We start from the raw sequence: 19,817 nt of genomic DNA, 5'->3' as shown, positions 1-19,817 counted from the left end.
CAAACTGTACCGTTAACTTCATAACGGTACAACTTGGGATCACGTTCCAGGTGTTGGTATGAACTCAAGGGCATAAGTTGACATTTACTGAAAATCACTTGTCTTGATCTTTACATGGCACTAGCCAGGAGACACAGGGACTGAGGAGTGGCAAAAGGTTACAGGACCTGTGCAGCATACATAGCCGCAGCTTATATGTGTGAGCATGTCTAAGTGTGAATGTGGACAGAGGAATGCACAGTCTCTATTGCTGTTTTGTAGTTGGCATGCAGTGAGGGGAGTCTCCTTCCCAGAGGCGACAGAGGTGCCCTTGAGGTTATGGGTATTAGGTGCAATGAAGGCAGGGTCCCTAATGTTAGTGACATCATCACCCTTAGGTGCAAATAGATAGAATAACAGAAGAGTTTAGTTGGTATAGCTATAATCCATACAAGACGAAATCCTAGTCAGGATGGTGCTGCCTCCCATTATAACAGGTCTAGGTAGGATCTTTACTAAATTTCAGTGCTGTGGTCACACTAATGTTCCTTTAACTTCAGGCTGACCCATACTATTTCCAGGTGTAGAGTATACTATACCCTATAAATCACATGGCCGGAACACATATACACTCACCTAAAGAATTATTAGGAACACCTGTTCTATTTCTCATTAATGCGATTATCTAGTCCACCAATCACATGGCAGTTTCTTCAATGCATGTAGGGTTGTGGTCCTAGTCAAGACAATCTCCTGAACTCCAAACTGAATGTCAGAATGGGAAAGAAAGGTGATTTAAGCAATTTTGAGCGTGGCATGGTTGTTTGTGCCAGACGGGTCGGTCTGAGTATTTCACAATCTGCTGTTACTGGGATTTTCACGCACAACCATTTCTAGGGTTTACAAAGAATGGTGTGAAAAGTGAAAAACATCCAATATGCGGGAGTCCTGTGGGCGAAAATGCCTTGTTGATGCTAGAGGTCAGAGGAGAATGGGCCGACTGATTCAAGCTGAAGAGCAACGTTGACTGAAATAACCACTCGTTACAACCGAGGTATGCAGCAAAGCATTTGTGAAGCCACAACACGCACAACCTTGAGGCGGATGGGCTACAACAGCAGAAGACCCCACCGGGTACCACTCATCTCCACTACAAAAAGGAAAAAGAGGCTACAATTGGCACGAGCTCCCCAAAATTGGACTGTTGAAGACTGGAAAAATGTTGCCTGGTCTGATGAGTCTCGATTTCTGTTGAGACATTCAAATGGTAGAGTCCGAATTTGGCGTAAACAGAATGGGAACATGTATCCATCATGCCTTGTTTCCACTGTGCAGGCTGGTGGTGGTGTAATGGTGTGGGGGATGTTTTCTGGGCACACTTTAGGCCCCTTAGTGCCAATTGGCCATCGTTTAAATGCCACGGGCTACCTGAGCATTGTTTCTGACCATGTCCATCCCTTCATGGCCACCATGTACCCATCCTCTGATGGCTACTTCCAGCAGGATAATGCACCATGTCACAAAGCTCGAATCATTTCAAATTAGTTTCTTGAACATGACAATGAGTTCACTGTACTAAAATGCCCCCCCCAGTCACCAGATCTCAACCCAATAGAGCATCTTTGGGATGTGGTGGAACGGGAGCTTCGTGCCCTGGATGTGCATCCCTCAAATCTCCAACTGCAAGATGCTATCCTATCAATATGGGCCAACATTTCTAAAGAATGCTATCAGCACCTTGTTGAATCAATGCCACGTAGAATTAAGGCAGTTCTGAAGGCAAAAGGGGGTCCAACACTGTATTATTATGGTGTTCCTAATAATTCTTTAGGTGAGTGTATGTCTTGCACTCCTTGAATTACATACAATTTCAATTAATATTGTCCACATTGTCCAAGGAGGAATGTGGCTCCAAATACAGCTTTGCGCTAAACTGTAGATCGTGAATAGGCACTGTAGGCTACGCCACTCCTCAAATGATAGCAGAGTTCATCGAACTACCACTCATCTCCACAAGGCTTTCCCTAATCTTTCTGTCCTTACCTGAGGTCTTTACCTTAGTAACCCTTTAGCTTTAGGGCTCATTCACACGACCGTGGTTTTGTTCTGCATTCAATGGGGCTGCAAAAGATGCGAACAGCACTCAGTGTGCTGTCCGCAACTGTCGCTCTGTTCTGTGGCCCCGCAAAAATCATAGATCCTATTCTTGTCCGTTTTGTCCTATTCCGTTTTGCGGACAAGAATAGGCATTTCTATAATGGGCCGCCTGTTCCGTTCTGCCCGGAGGCAGGTGGCAGCCGCCCACGCCAGGCGCAGAGGCCATGAGGCGCACACGCCAGGCGCAGAGGCCATGAGGCGCACACGCCAGGTGCAGAGGCCATGAGGCGCACACGCCAGGCGCAGAGGCCATGAGGCGCACACGCCAGGCGCAGATACATTTTTCCTAGATAAAGGGATCAAGTCAGACATAACTAAGCCAGGTTGCTAGACCTGAAAGATTTAAGTCTGCGACCTTGTCAACTGAATGCAGCCTGAAAATGTTAAATCCACATTAGGTCCTCATTGAAGAAACAGGTGATGCTGAGTTCCCATTTAGATCAACACACAGAGTCTCAATTAAAGTAATTAGAACTGTTGAGGCAATCCAGCTGGTAAAACACATGCATGGTTCACTTACCTGACAAATAGTCTGCATGGTTTACTTGCCAATCTTGGAGTATGTGCTGCCAAAGCAAGCACCAATAAGGTCATACAGCTTCTGCCAACACTTGCATACGGAGCGTTGGTAAGGAGAAAAGAAACGGCCCCATTCCAGCTGCTGACCGTTTCAGACGCACTGAGGCGATCCTGCTTAACTCCATTAAGGAACAGCGGTTCTAAGCTCCATAAACCCATAGCCGTCCATAGTGAGGCAACCACCAGCTGCATTACCCACTTAATCAGGGTTAGTAGCAAGCCAGGGGACCTCCACATAAGAGGTACTGGCACAGCCACTTATAAGGTAGGAAGGATGAGGATGAACCCAACGATCAAACCCAGGCCATCAGAGAACCCACCTATAGGCTTGGACTCTGCCAGGTGGGTTCCGGGCTACTAAGGGACCTCTACCTCGAGAGGTGTTAGCAAGGCTATTCGAGACCTGGAAGGAGAGGCCAGACCCCACCCCCCCGGTCCTAGTCCCAGCCTTAGGCCCTAAAAGTTCTCGTTGTTCAATTTCTTTTATTAGAAAGAGCCAAGAAATGATGCGATAAAACAAAAACAAACCTTGATTGCAGGTCGAGGCTGTGTACATACATGAACGTAACATCAGAGGACCACATACTTAGTAGATGATGAACACTGTCGAGTTATAAGACAAGCCAATAAAATCAGCATCAGGTATATACAGGGAGTGCAGAATTATTAGGCAAGTTGTATTTTTGAGGATTAATTTTATTATTGAACAACAACCATGTTCTCAATGAACCCAAAAAACTCATTAATATCAAAGCTGAATATTTTTGGAAGTAGTTTTTAGTTTGTTTTTAGTTTTAGCTATTTTAGGGGGATATCGGTGTGTGCAGGTGACTATTACTGTACATAATTATTAGGCAACTTAACAAAAAACAAATATATACCCATTTAAATTATTTATTTTTACCAGTGAAACCAATATAACATCTCAACATTCACAAATATACATTTCTGACATTCAAAAACAAAACAAAAACAAATCAGTGACCAATATAGCCACCTTTCTTTGCAAGGACACTCAAAAGCCTGCCATCCATGGATTCTGTCAGTGTTTTGATCTGTTCACCATCAACATTGCGTGCAGCAGCAACCACAGCCTCCCAGACACTGTTCAGAGAGGTGTACTGTTTTCCCTCCTTGTAAATCTCACATTTGATGATGGACCACAGGTTCTCAATGGGGTTCAGATCAGGTGAACAAGGAGGCCATGTCATTAGATTTTCTTCTTTTATACCCTTTCTTGCCAGCCACGTTGTGGAGTACTTGGACGCGTGTGATGGAGCATTGTCCTGCATGAAAATCATGTTTTTCTTGAAGGATGCAGACTTCTTCCTGTACCACTGCTTGAAGAAGGTGTCTTCCAGAAACTGGCAGTAGGACTGGGAGTTGAGCTTGACTCCATCCTCAACCCAAAAAGGCCCCACAAGCTCATCTTTGATGATACCAGCCCAAACCAGTACTCCACCTCCACCTTGCTGGCGTCTGAGTCGGACTGGAGCTCTCTGCCCTTTACCAATCCAGCCATCTGGCCCATCAAGACTCACTCTCATTTCATCAGTCCATAAAACCTTAGAAAAATCAGTCTTGAGATATTTCTTGGCCCAGTCTTGACGTTTCAGCTTTCGTGTCTTGTTCAGTGGTGGTCGTCTTTCAGCCTTTCTTACCTTGGCCATGTCTCTGAGTATTGCACACCTTGTGCTTTTGGGCACTCCAGTGATGTTGCAGCTCTGAAATATGGCCAAACTGGTGGCAAGTGGCATCTTGGCAGCTGCACGCTTGACTTTTCTCAGTTCATGGGCAGTTATTTTACGCCTTGGTTTTTCCACACGCTTCTTGCGACCCTGTTGACTATTTTGAATGAAACGCTTGATTGTTCGATGATCACGCTTCAGAAGCTTTGCAATTTTAAGAGTGCTGCATCCCTCTGCAAGATATCTCACTATTTTTGACTTTTCTGAGCCTGTCAAGTCCTTCTTTTGACCCATTTTGCCAAAGGAAAGGAAGTTGCCTAATAATTATGCACACCTGATATAGGGTGTTGATGTCATTAGACCACACCCCTTCTCATTACAGAGATGCACATCACCTAATATGCTTAATTGGTAGTAGGCTTTCGAGCCTATACAGCTTGGAGTAAGATAGCATGCATAAAGAGGATGATGTGGTCAAAATACTCATTTGCCTAATAATTCTGCACGTAGTGTATGTGCAATGGAACCCCGATGGGGACAACACGAAATACAATACAAGACGTTAGACATAAGCCACGTAAGGGGGAAGGAGGGAGGAGGGTAAAGATGGTTCCTGACAAGTATTGTCAATAATAAATATACAAGTATTTAGAGAGGGCTCACCTATAAGCTCAGGAATGGAGATGGGTGCACCTACCAGGAGGATTCACCCAATCCTCAAAAACAGTAATAAAATTAAAGCAAAAAATGGTAGGGCACACCAGTATTCGGTACCACACAGATGGTTATACCAATATTTTATTTATTTGTGATATACACCGTTGAATAAACATACATAAAATATAACACTCTTAAAATTAATAAAATACTAAATACTTAAAAGCCATTGAATACAATAAAACCCAATATAATAATTGAATAATTTCAATAATTCAACTGTATGGTAGATAATGTCCTTCCAAATGGGTACTTTCACCCAATCGATACAATCAAAAGGGTGAAATCGGGGCTACACCTGCTTCTAAAGTCTTTTTGAATGAGGGCTTTTTTGAATAGTCACTGCGACTGTTGCGACTTGATAGTCGCTAGCTATATATATATATATATATATATATATATATATATATATATATATATATATTTTTTTTTTTTTTTTTTGATACACTCTTGCTGCTTGATAGTACAAGAGAGCCGAAGCAATTATACTCACAGTTTGTAGTGTAGTATTGTCGGCTTTGGTCAATCACAGGTGGCGTCCCACGTGTGGTAAATGATAATTGCACAAGTTGCAGCAAATAAGAGTGATGCAGCTTTGGGATCCTTGATATTATTCATATAGCCGTACTGTGTTTGGGGATCAGTCGGTGATATATTTCTTCTGTCTTTAGATAGATACTTTACAGGAGTGGACTCTGCCACAAGGCCGACTCTCCAAACAAACAGGTATCCGGCTTGTCTTAGATTTTTCAAGCTGGAAAATCAGCGATCCCTTTTTTTTCTTTATATTTCCTTTTTCTTTTAGCGCTTTAGGTCCTCCGGTATAATGCTTTATTCCATGGGGTAGTTACCAAACATGTTTCGGAGTTAACTACGACTCCTTCATCAGTGGCTGAACTGCCCATGGGAATGACTGACTTTTATATACCTGAATCAGGTGCGGATTGAATTAATTAAATTTAAATCGGAAGTGACGTGCATTTTTTCTTCAGATCAACCATGCAAATAGATCGCTTGTATAAACGTTATAAAATTAATAAAAATAGATTAAATATATAACTAAGTATATCACATTCATCTGCAAATTGCGTGAATACATGTTTAAATAATTCACATGTGTATATATACGCGCATATACATGCGCATGCATATGTCACCGCAACACCTTCATAAAATCTATTTATTTATATGGATAATACTCCATTTTGCACTATTCATTCCTACTAATAAAAATGGTATAGTAGGTGAATAAATCCGCACAATATTTGTGCAATTGAATGAAAATTTTTTATGTGTGTTGCGGTTTCATTGCGTTTTTATTCCCTTCAACATTATTCCTACATCCATCCTATATTGATAGTTCCATTTAATACTTAAATGTGAAGTTAATATATATATTAAAAAATATATAAAAATATATAAAAAATATAAAATACATAAAATACATATATTATTAATAATTACATATATCACTAAAATTAGATGGGACAGGTAGATATTTCATATTGATTTTATTCTTTATTTATTTTCTATATTTACACACGGGCGAGCTTATGAAGCTCGCCCGTGTGTAAATATAGAAAATAAATAAAGAATAAAATCAATATGAAATATCTACCTGTCCCATCTAATTTTAGTGATATATGTAATTATTAATAATATATGTATTTTATGTATTTTATATTTTTTTATATATTTTTATATATTTTTTTATATATATATTAACTTCACATTTAAGTATTAAATGGAACTATCAATATAAATTATACAATTATACAATTATTTGATTAATATTATATTGGGTTTTATTGTATTCAATGGCTTTTAAGTATTTAGTATTTTATTAATTTTAAGAGTGTTATATTTTATGTATGTTTATTCAACGGTGTATATCACAAATAAATAAAATATTGGTATAACCATCTGTGTGGTACCGAATACTGGTGTGCCCTACCATTTTTTGCTTTAATTGTCAATAATAACTCCAAACCTGCCCAATCGTGGTTAGAATACTCAAGAGCTCATACACAAACTCCCGAGAGCCCTAAAAACACTGTAGAGAGGTAAGGTCCTAAGAACTGGCATTAACCCTGCTCAACCAATTTTGAAATTCACTAGAACCTTTGAACAAAATCCAAGGGGTCCAAATTTTTAACTATTTGTTGGAATTGCCTGTGTCCTCCGCCAAGAGCTCCTCCATTCTGTGAATTTTGTGGGGGGGATGATTGGAGGCAAAGCGCTTCAAAGGTAGTGAGGTCTCTAGAAAGATTTTCCTTGGGGCCTAAAGAGGTCAAGAAAGTCTTTAAACTGCCGTAACAGAGCCATGCCCCTCTAGACTACCCCTCCGGGAAGGAAGACACCGGACGCAAGGAGCCTTTCTTTATAACTAGGGATATAGTATGGTTGTCTGCCCGTTCAATACCCAAAAGTGATTTACGGCCCACGCCCAAAGGGAAATCAGGGTTATCAAGAAGAGGGGTCAAGGGGCTAGGGAATAGGGTGAGGCCCAGGAGTATTGCACTTTTATCCCATATTCCTATTGTGCCCGAGGTCAATAGAGGATCTTTTAGACTTAGAAATCCAGAGCAGATTCTGAACTGGAAACCCCACCTCCTGCTTCTCAAATTGAATCCACCTTTTGGAATGTCCATTATGCAACCAGTCCATAATATATGAAAGGATTGCGACTTTATGATATTTTGGGAGGTCCGGGACCCCCGCGCCTATCCTTAACCTGTGGTGGACCAAGAATCTCATTCCCAACCTGGGACGAGAGCCTGCCCAGATGAATTTTAGAAACAGAGTCCTGAAAAAAACGCTCGGCAGGGGTATGGGAATAGTGCGGAAAAGGTACAAGATTCGTGGGAGTATATTCATTTTAAGTGTGTGGATCTTACCAAACCAGGACAGCGGCAACCCCTTCCAAACCTGCAAATCTTTCCTAATGTCCTCAATAAGGGGGGTAAAGTTAAGTGGGAAGAGATCAGATGAATTAGAGGGAATAACCGTGCCCAAGTATACAATATGGCCCTGGCCCCAACGGAAAGGAAATGAGGATTGCAGAGTATTGACCAGGGCTGACGGCAGAGTGATATTATAAACCTCTGACTTATGGAGGTTAACTTTAAAGTTGCTAAGGTCTCCAAAGGTCGAAAATTCCTTCAGAATATTAGGAAAGCTGACCAATGGGTCTGTACAATAAATAAGGAGATCATCTGCATAAATGGCAATCTTCGACTCCAGTTCTCCCAATCTCAGGCCCCTGATAGACTCATTGGCTCTGAGAGCTCTGGCTAGAAATTCCATAACCATAATGTATAGCAGAGGGGAGAGTGGACATCCCTGTCTGGTGCCATTACGGATACGGAAGGGTGTTGATAATGATCCGTTAACTCGTATCCAGGCGCTAGGGTCTCGGTAAAGAACAAGTATTCTATCAATCATGCCAGGGGGCGAAACCGAACGCCCTCAGGGACTCGCCCAGAAAGGTCCAATCTACGCGATCGAGCGCTTTCTCAGCGTCTATCGAGAAAAGGCAAAGAGGGGACCCTATTTTGTTAGCCCTATTTATGATGGAGGGAAAGACGATCCACCTGCCAGGGAATTACACATTGTAGTAAAGGGGGTGGAAATATCTTCCAGGAAGTGTTTGTAGAAGCGAGGCGTGAAGCCGTCAGGACCTGGGCTCTTACCAGCTACCGATCCCTTTATCGTTTTATGAACCTCAAATACCGTTATCTCTCCCTCTAGCCCCCCCCTTTGGTCAGAGGACAGCTTAGGGCCAATCAGACCAGAGATGTATTCCCTGATCTTCTTAGTTTTGGCATCTAGGGGTAAATCAGCGAACTTCCCTTGCAAACTATACAGTTATTCATAATAGGAGCGGAATTCCTGGAGAATGTCCCCTGTCGCGTGTATCCGCCCCCCCATCCTACGATTCAGGGAGGGAATATACGAGGCGTTCTCTTTCGGCCGCAACATTCTCGCCAGCATTCTACCACTTTTATCTCCATGACCATAGAAAAGCTTTTGCAGCTTATCCCTAGTGCCCAGGTACTTTTTCTAAGAGCAGTGCGAGTCTCACAGAGCTCCTGGAAAACTGCAGTGGAGAGTGACCCTTTATGCTTCTGCTCCAAACCGGACAATTTCTGCAGTAGTGTTTTTACCTCCCCAGATCTAATTTTCTTAAGTATAGAAGAATGTAGGATAAGTCTGCCTCTAACTACACATTTTAAAGTTTTCCATTGGATAGTCGGGCTAGAAGGGTCAGATTCGTGAATCGCTGCAAAATCAGAGAAGGTGAATCTAATGTCAGCGGCACAGACAGGGTCTCCAAGTATGTTGTCATTAAGTTTCCAGGAACTGGAAGATCTGGTAGAGTCCCCAATGTCTAAAGCAATCCAGGTCAGGGAGTGATCTGAAAATAAGACGGGTACAATGCCCGCGGCGGGTCGTGAATCAAGCAGAGAGTGAGAAATGAAGATGTAGTCAAGACGGTCGTAAGTATTGTGTGAGGCAGAAAAAAAAACGTGTAGTCCTTGGTAGTGGGGAATAGTATGCGCCAGACGTCCACTAACTTAAGGGTCCGGAGGTGTCTCTTGAAACTACGTGCTACCCCAGAAGAAATAGAGGACCTACCAGAGGAGGCATCCAGGGACACTTCTAAGGGGAAGTTAATATATCCGCCTCCTAAACGTTCTTGTAGAATCTCTTCAACCCTAGAGCAGGGAACCTCTGTGTCTATTCCCTGTAGGGGCAGGAAGGACACTGGTGGGTGCAGGTGGGTGGGACCTTTTAACCTCTCTGTTTCCTGTCCCAAGAAGGTCAAAGGGGATGAGGGATGAGGTGGAAATGAATATTTTAATTTATGATAATGTTAACTTGTTCAATTACTTTTGAGCCCCTGAAATTAAGAGGCTTTATTGAAAAATGGTTGCAATTCCTAAACGTTTCACAGGACATTTTTGTTTAACCGTTTGAATTAAACCTGAAAGTCTACACTTCCATTGCATCTCAGTTGTTTCACTTCAAATCCAATGTGATGGCATGCAGAGCCCAAATAATGAAGATTGTGTCAAATACTTATGGACCTAACTTGTATCTGTGATAGTGCTCAATGTAATATCCATTCAAACATGCCTTTAGTACTCTGGCAGGGGATGGAAGAGATATGCATTGGGGCTTGGGCCCCAACTCTAGCAACATCCCTGTACGTCAGTTTTCTGAAATACAAATGTCACAAATTTTTGGCGCAACTGCTATTTTGCACTCAAATTTTTGACTTTTTGGCTTCGTCCACCACCCTCGTCACTTTCATAAAAAGTGGCTAGGGGATGGGTGGAGGAAGCGTGCCCAGGCTGACCTCTGTAGCCCACCTTGTTTAACAAGATGCACACCAAGAAACTGCTCCCTTGCTTGTGTTGCTTTCATGTGCATGAAACTCTATAATGTGCAAGATTTATTAAAAAGGGGTATTCCCATCTCAGACAATGTCGGCCTATCACTAGGATATGCCCCCATTGTCTGACAGCTGGGACCCGCACCTATCTCGTAAAGGCAGCCGGCAAAGTCCCAGAGGGCGCACAGCGCATACGCGGCTGCCCTCCATTTATTTCTATGGGGCCCCCCGAAAATAGCCGAGCACTAGCTGGGAGAGCGCTTGGTGGTGGCCGGGGTCCTCGAGCCACCACTTTCCTCGCTACATTCTCAACTGCTGGGACCCACACCTATCAGACAATAGAGACATATCCTAGCGATATGCCGCAATGTCTCAGACAGGAATGCCACTTTGAGTCTAGAGTAAGAGACTCCCATCTAAACACATCATCCATAGAATTAAAATGTAGAAAGACACCAGCACTCTGCACCTACCATTATGTGTGTAACCCAGGTGCAATTAGTGGTGCTCAGCAATCACAGCAATACAGTCTCTTCAAAGCAACAGAGTAAGGGCTCATTCACAAGACCGTGGTTTGGTTCCGCATCCGAGCCGCAAAAAATGAACCATTCACTTCAATGGGGATGCAAAAGATGCAGATAGCACTCCGCAAGAATAGACATTTCTATAATGGGCCGCCCATTCCATTCCGCAAATTGCAGAAGGCACACTGGCAGCATCCGTGTTTTGCAGACCGCAAAAAACAGCACGGTCGTGTGAATGAGCCCCAACATAGATGAATTTGTGGTATTCATCCCTTCCATAAAACACTTCTTTATTCAGGTAGCTGATAGGGCAGTTGCCCATCTGTTAAGCTAGCTGAATACAGAGGTGTTTTATGAAAGAAGTGAGTGCCACAAATTCTGCTTCATTACTTTCTAACAATACATATATTCATTGTAAATTAAATTAATTGTAAAAATTCCGCAAATTGTCACGTGACACATGTCGTCGTGTAGCCCTGTAAAGGGGCAGCGTGCTGTGTAGGTCACAATTAAGGGGGCGGACCCCTGAGGAAGTCACTGTCAAGGGAGTGGGGTGCTGTGAAACTGACTGTTAAAGGGGCGGGCTGCTGTGAAGGTCAAATTTAAGGGATGGGCTGCTGTAGAGGTACCATTTTAAGGAGGCGGGGCGCTGTGGGGGGGGGGGGGGGTCAGTGTTAAGGGGTGGGGGCTGTGGAGTTAACTGTTAAGGGGGCGGGGGCTGTAGAGGTCACTGTTATGGGTGATACTGTCGATATCTTTTAACGACACACACAAACATGAAATTAAATAGATGAAATATACCCGTACGAAACCGGATCCTTCTGCTAGTAAAATATAAACATAAAACTAGTTATTTATTTTTAAACCAAAACTATACAAAAAAAGGAAATAAAGACAGATAAACACAGGGGGAGATCTATCAAAACTGGTGCAAAGGAAAACTGGCTTAGTTACCATAGAAACTAATCAGGCTCCACCCTTCATTTTTCAGAGCTCCTTTGGAAAATGAACGGTTCACTAAGCCAGTTTTCCTTTGAACTCATTTTGATAACTCTCCCCCAGAGCATACATCTGCATGACTTGTGTATACTACTGCATTAGTAGTCTTACCTTCAACAGGTCCAGCTCCCCCTTGCTTTGGCTATATGTCCACACCAGTTTTTTTGTGCCAGTTGGATCCGCCCATGCAAACAGCCTTGTTTCGCCAGGTAAAAGTACCATTTCTTCATCAATGCCTTCAATACCACTGTAAGGTTTTCAGTATACAAGTTGTTTAAAAAAAATAAAAAATGTAATACTATTCTATTGTCTTTAACTGAACAAAAATGAATGTACAATTTGGAGAGAAGGACACAAGAGGAACTGTATGGGTGTTGTTACATGCTCCATGGTTGGTATTTGTGGATGTGCAAAATTCTACAAAATGTATTGGTTTTGAAAACTGTAGGGTTTTTACCTTTGTTTTGTGCACTTTCTGTTTGTTTTTATGTTAATTGTGGGAGAAAAACACAAAAACAAATGTGTGAAAATACACTCACACATGACACATCATCAACACGACATGTAATTTAATGGTCTTACCTCTGACTATATGTCAGTTCAGCTCGAGCGGTATGGTTCATGATCAGTGCAGGGGCAGATCCTTCATAGTAATCGGAGAATTGAATTACTATTGAGTGATCCGAGATGCTGACATCCACCAGAAGTCCTGTATTCTGGAAATATAAACAATGATATTCATGTATGTATATATATTATATCTATCTATATATAAGGATAACCATGTTTCCAATTAAAGGATGAATATAAGATCGTGGGGGTTTGACACACCCCACTGATCAATTGTTTCAGGCATTTGTGGCACTAGAAACCATACAGTGTATGGAGTGGAAGCAAAACCTCCATACTGTGTGTGGTTGCCGATGTACTGAAGTTCAGCTCCCATTCACTTGAGTGGCAGCCAAGCTGCATTACCCCAGCATGGCCAGTACATACTGGATGGAACCTTCTGCTTCTGCTCTGTAAACTGCATAGTTTATGGAGACCACGGATCAGTGGGAATGACAGGTGTCAGACCTACACTAATCTGATATTGATGACTTAGGCCTCTTGCAAACAAACGTATTTTCTTTCCGTGTCAGTTCTGGGGTTTTTTTGCGGACCGTATGCGGAACCATTCACTTCAACAGGTCCGGTAAAACAAAACAAAAGTTACTCCGTGTGCATTCTGTTTCCGTATGTCCGTATTTACGTTCCGCAAAAAAATAGAACACTTCCTATTATTGCCCGCATAACGGACAAGGATAGTACTGTTCTATCAGGAGCCAGCTGTTCTGTTCCGCAAAATACGGAATGCACACGGAGGAGGACCGCAAAATACATACGGTGGTGTGCAAGAGGCCTTATCCTGAGGATAGGTAAAAGCCGAGACAAACCCTTTAAATGTGTCACCTTACATTTTGCCCACACACATTTAATTTATCTGATGCAGTTTTGAAGCTAATACCAGGTGCGGATCATAAAGAAGAAATAGTACAAATAGCAAATTCAACTTCTCATTTTTGATTTCATGTCTGGTTTTAGCTTCAAACTGCATAAAAAAACGAATCACAACTCTGCGTTTGGGCATCGTAAATTTCTGCTGAAAAATAATAGAATGGGTGACAACTGCAAGTTAAAAAAAGGGCAAATGTAACCGATTTGTAAACACAAAAATTTTTGTGACAACCTTTTGCTGCAATTCACACTGTATATGAACACAGTTTATACAGACTCATCGACTTCTGTAATTGAATTTCTGCTTTTAGCTAAGAAAAATGCAGGAAAAAAAAAAATCAGTGTGGCTGGAAAGTGTGAACAGCACTTTCTAAAAAAAATAATAAATTAAGAAATGCAATCTATTTTCTCTGCTACGTTAAAGGGGTTGTCCCACAAAAAATATTCTACAGTGTTTAAGCCAGTGGAGTCATGAATAAGAACTATTTAGTTCGAAACGTGTAGACTGCGAATGACACTAATGGAGGTTGTACCACTGTACAAATTTTTATCACCGCAATAAAAGAACCAACGGCTCAAAAATTACTTGAGTGCTGGATTGCTTTTCTCTTTTATCCTTGTCTCAAGAGGTCTCACCATGGTTTCCTGTGCACCCAAGGACTGCAATACATGTGGCAGGTGAGCTGGTTTACCCTACAAATCTGGTTCTAGCTTTGTTAGAAAGGTATTGTCCTGTACTATATTCGTTCACGCTTAGTTTACTGGTAAAAAGTGAATTGTGTTATGGATTCCGTTACCACGGACCATAATGCAATTCTTTGACGGAATGCATAACATAATGCCTTTAGAGGCATTCAGTTATTCATTCTGTCATACTAGAAGTCTATGGGCTGCAAAACAGATCCGTTTCGGTTATGCAGGAAATTCATAACCGGAAATTCGCTCATCTCTAATGATCACGCAAGTACAGACAGCAGACCCGTGTTAAGGTAGGAACCCAAAGCATCATAAATTACTGTGATGCAGTGAGTTTGGGTTAAATGAGCAGCAGTCGGTCTGTGAAATACGGCCTGTCACACATGTGAGGGATGAGAAGCCATTTTGTATAAACATGTCCTCCATCTTGTACATATGTGGAAAAATTTATGAGCCAGCTGGAAGGATGTGGGGAGCTTCTGTGTATATAGATCAAATGTTCCTAGCTGCAAGGCCAGGGTAGCCGCCCCCTCGCTCCCTTATCAGAGTTTGACATACAAGAGAGAGTTATGTTCCTTCTGAGTTTAGGGATGTGCTGCTGGAGAATGCTAATTGTAAGATAAGATGTTGCAGACACTTTTTAATTATTAGAATTCTGTTAGTATGGTGCAGAAGTATTGCCTTTTATGAATAACTAATCAAATCATTAGTTTCGCTTTCCACCCCGTTGGCGGTGTGCCAGATTTGTCTGTGATTATCTGTAGTATTATAAAGATGTATGCTTGCATGGAATAAAGGGGATTTATTACTGACTAGTGTTATGACCTGATCTCCCCTGCACTGCCGGAGGATGTTCCTAATTTAAGATTAGGCGCAGTCCTTGTCTTATGTTAGGCACATCCTCCAGCAATCCATGCGCTAACACGGCCATAGATTTCAGTCTTCATTTTCCCAAGGAAACTGGTGTAAATGAAGATAACGGTGCCCGAATTGCTGACCAAGCCCCCTTCCCAATTTTGGAAAGTGGCAAAGGGGGCGTAGAAATGCACTAGCATTTAAAAAGTCACAAACACTGGGTTTGAGACTTCTTTATGCCAGAAAAGAAGGGTAGGGGGAAAGATGAATTCCCCCCACGGTTTAACAATTTTGGAGTGGAGGGACTTGGAAGGCGAGGGGACACTGTTCTAGCTATTAAAGAGGCTCCGTCACCAGGATCAACCCTAGTAAATCATGTTGATTAAAACAATACCTTTCTTTTATTTGTATGATAAACAGCTGCAGAGAAATCGATGTTTTTATTCATATGCAAATGAGCAATTGGAGCACCAGGAGGTGGGGCTCAATCATTTGAATACTGCATTGTAACATCCACCTGGTGCTCCAATTCCTCATTTGCATATGAATAAAAACACAGATTTCTCAGCAGCTGTTTATCATACAGACAAAAAAAGGTACAGTTTAAGACTAAAGCTAAATGACAACATGGGTCGTGTGACTTCTTGTTGCCAAAAAGTCGTACAACATATTTTATAATGATAGTCAATGGCGTCGCACTGCGACATACTGCAACAAGACAGTCCCAAAAAATCCATCCAAGTTGGATTTTTGTGCGACTGTTGTGTTGCAGTCGTAGAATGTCGCAGTGCCCTAACCTTAAATCAGAATGATGGGCCTTAACAAGCATTATGTCTGGTTTAGTAGGGTTGATCGTGGTAACAGAGCTGCTTTAAAGGGAACCCAATGCCATGTTAGTCCCACGGCACTGGAAAGGAACGTTCAGCACACTCCTATAGGGGGGCATGGTGAGGTGTCCACCTACAAATGGCCATACAGAGCATGTATTTGCACTCCTCAATCTACTTACCATACTCTCAATAACAAGCAAAGTGCCGTTATCCTGCTGGTTGAAGAAAAAGGGTTTAGATGTTCCAGCACAGCCAATCACTCGGACACATAACTTCCCAGAGACATTTTCTGGCCAGAATGGCACACACTGCAATAAAAATGTAATGCAAACTATTATCTATGTACTGATCGCTACCTAAACAATATCATCTCATCATGTCTTATTGCCTGGATTTCCCATCTTTCATTGTTGTTACAGCCATTGGCCTATGGTTATATGGGTTATGTCATCCTCAAAACAAAACAGCCCAAAGCAAAGGCATAAAAACAAACAAATGGAGTTTGAAAAAGATCCTACTATACAACCCCCCTTGTTTTGATGCAATGCTGAAGGCAGTTCATTACATCCCTTCTATTATCTCATTGCTTGTTTAATTGTTGAGATTACTTGTTATTTTACTCCTTAATAACAAAAGGAAACGTTCCTTCCCGACAATCACCTGCTCATCAGCGGAGGTGACTGATGTTCCCCTTTACAGTATGGGGAGGAACAATTGCTAATGCCATTGCTCATTCCCAATCATCGTTTGTGGGCAGCAGATCGCTGTTTAGACTGCACAATCTGCCGTCGGTAAACAATGACTTAGCTGCTAGTTTAGATGACCAATTATCTATTACCCGATGAACAAGCACTCAGTGGCACCTTTAAATGGAACGAATGCTAGTTAGCGATAATCTGTATCGAGCAGTGTAAAGAGGCCTCCTTTACCTGTGCCGCGGAATCAGTTAGCACCATGTAGACTGTTATTTTTATGTGATACCATGGTAAAATAAGAACCTGCTGCCTACGTGCTTAGTGGTAGAACATGGGCCCTGTGCACACTAGAGAACTACATGCTTATCGGAATACACAATTTAATGATGTACTGGAAATGCTAGATTATTTGCAAAAGAGCCATTATACCTCAGATGATGAAACATAGTGCCATTTTAGATCCGGCAAAGACCCATCGGCTTCAACCTCTCCCACTTCAAGCTCCAGTCCACACTTGTTGACAAGGGTGTAGAATGGAGTCATGGTAATAATCCGTGTCAGATTAAAACTGCTCATTTTAATGTTTACTCCAACCTGAACAATAAAAACTAAATGTATTAACACAAAAAGGTATACATGATCACACTTACATCATCTAACTGTACAGCTATCTCCTAGCAATACACCATCAGCTGGAATAATTCATTAAAAAAAAAAAAAAAAAAATTGCGAACCCCGACAAGTGAAAAGGAAAACAAAAAAACATTCTGTTCTACTCCCAAAAAAGCTGACGCTTACCAAGTATTCCATTTTACCAGCAGGACATTTCACGCAACCATAACTTCCTACTGTATCCAGGGAAAATCCAGATGACCAGGAACTTGTGGAAATACACAGCTGGATCTGCATCAAGCAAGAATATATATCAGTACAATGGAAGATCCTTACGGTTTAAAATTAATTTGCTTTTATAATGGATGACTCATACATACATGACTCACACATGCAGTTTTTAATGCAGCTTTTGATGCAGTTTTTTCACCCCAAAGCAAGGAGTTGTTTGAAAAGGAAGGGTAAGGGTATAAAGGAAGTAATTCTATTTGTCTGTCCTTTCATTGGCCTGGATAACTGTACCAAAAGGACATGTGTGATTTCAGCCTACAGAGTATTTCCACCCAAACGTTCTTAGTAACTGATGGTAATAATGTCACTGTGGTAATATTGCTGACAGAAGCGCAGTCTTACTATCAGTACTTGAGAAGCTAACTGACATTCACTTTTACAAAAATGGCCACAACAAAACAAAAATATTATTATCCTGAAACATAAAGAAGCATAATTAGAAGTGTCACCACTGTTACAGCCTCTTATTTAGGGCTCATGCACACAAACGTGTGCCGGCCGGGCCCGTATTGCAGCCCGTAAACCGCAACATTTTTGGGTCCGCAATCCGGAAGGTGCGGAACGGTTTCGGGCTGTGCCTCCGCACCACAAAAAGGTAGTGCATGCATACCGTCGGATGTGGATCGTAGACCCTACTCAATTGAATGGGTCCACATCTGCATATAGCGGCCCTATGGTCGGTGCGTTCCACAGCATAGGCCTGGCCAGCACATGTTCGTGTGCATGAGCCCTTACTAGTAGAAATTTTTAGGTTTTGGGTATCCTGTACAGATTAGGTGACATGGATTAAAGGGGTTGTCTTACTTCACCAAGTGGCATTCATCATGTAGAGAAAGTTACTACAAGGCACTTACTAATGTATTGCGATTGTCCATGTTGCCTCCTTTGCAGGCTGGATTCATTTTTTCATCACATTATGCACTGCTAGTTTTTAGGGGTTACAACCACCCTGCAATCCATCAGTGTTGACCATGCCCGCACACTTTATATTTCCCTGCGCCTTGTATTATTATTTCTAAGTGTCTTGTAATAACTTTGTCTACATGATAAATGCCATGTGCTTAAGTGAGACAACGCCTATAAGTACTAGCTTGCATAGGATATACAGACGTGGACAAAATTGTTGGTACCCTTTGGTCAATGAAAGAAAAAGTCACAATGGTCACAGAAATAACTTTAATCTGACAAAAGTAATAATAAATTAAAATTCTATAAATGTTAACCAATGAAAGTCAGACATTGTTTTTCAACCATGCTTCAACAGAATTATGTAAAAAAATAAACTCATGAAACAGGCATGGACAAAAATGATGGTACCCCTAGAAAACACAGAACATAATGTGACCAAAGGGACATGTTAATTCAAGGTGTGTCCACTAATTAGCATCACAGGTGTCTACAACCTTGTAATCAGCCATTGGGCCTATATATATGGCTCCAGGTAATCACTGTGTTGTTTGGTGATATGGTGTGTACCACACTCGACATGGACCAGAGGAAGCAAAGGAAAGAGCTGTCTCAAGAGATCAGAAAGAAAATTATAGACAAGCATGTTAAAGGTAAAGGCTATAAGACCATCTCCAAGCAACTAGATGTTCCTGTGAGTACAGTTGCACATATTATTCATAAGTTTAAGATCCATGGGACTGTAGCCAACCTCCCTGGACGTGGCCGCAGGAGGAAAATTGATGACAAATCTAAGAGACGGATAATCCGAATGGTAACAAAAGAGCCTAGAAAGACTTCTAAAGAGATTCAAGGTGAACTTCATGCTCAAGGAACATCAGTGTCAGATCGCACCATCCGTCGTTGTTTGAGCCAAAGTGGACTACATGGGAGACGACCAAGGAGGACACCATTGTTGAAAACGAATCATAAAAAAGCAAGACTGGAATATGCCAAACTACATGTTGACAAGCCACAAAGCTTCTGGGAGAATGTCCTGTGGACAGATGAGACAAAAATCGAAGTTTTTGCCAAGGCACATCAGCTGTATGTTCACAGACGAAAAAATGAAGCATATCAAGAAAAGAACACTGTCCCTACTGTGAAACATGGAGGAGGCTCTGTTATGTTCTGGGGCTGCTTTGCTGCGTCTGGCACAGGGTGTCTTGAATCTGTGCAGGGTACAATGAAATCTCAAGACTATCAAGGAATTCTAGAGAGAAATGTACTAGCCAGTGTCAGAAAGCTTGGTCTCAGTCGCAGGTCATGGGTCTTGCAACAGGACAATGACCCAAAACACACCGCTAAAAACACCCAAGAATGGCTAAGAGGAAAAAATTGGACTATTCTAAAGT

The 19,817-nt window shown here is 41.8% G+C and overlaps 1 protein-coding gene across 2 annotated transcripts in view; it reads right to left on the bottom strand.

Annotated features, from left to right (window-relative positions):
* The window catches only part of VPS13C (vacuolar protein sorting 13 homolog C), a 355,707-nt gene that overhangs the window by 58,597 nt on the left and 277,293 nt on the right, over positions 1-19,817 (bottom strand). For both annotated transcript variants that reach the window (XM_044279821.1, XM_044279822.1), the window contains exons 60-64: positions 17,413-17,517; positions 17,044-17,208; positions 16,099-16,227; positions 12,624-12,757; positions 12,153-12,288 (exon numbers count right to left, since the gene is read on the bottom strand). In XM_044279821.1, the coding sequence (XP_044135756.1) occupies positions 12,153-12,288; positions 12,624-12,757; positions 16,099-16,227; positions 17,044-17,208; positions 17,413-17,517 (669 nt within the window). The remainder of the gene's footprint in view (positions 1-12,152; positions 12,289-12,623; positions 12,758-16,098; positions 16,228-17,043; positions 17,209-17,412; positions 17,518-19,817) is intronic.

Source organism: Bufo gargarizans, chromosome 2, assembly GCF_014858855.1.
Source record: "Bufo gargarizans isolate SCDJY-AF-19 chromosome 2, ASM1485885v1, whole genome shotgun sequence".
NCBI lineage: Eukaryota > Metazoa > Chordata > Amphibia > Anura > Bufonidae > Bufo > Bufo gargarizans.
The sequence above is the reverse complement of the archived record's forward strand: the minus strand, read 5'-3'. Positions and strand labels throughout refer to the sequence as shown.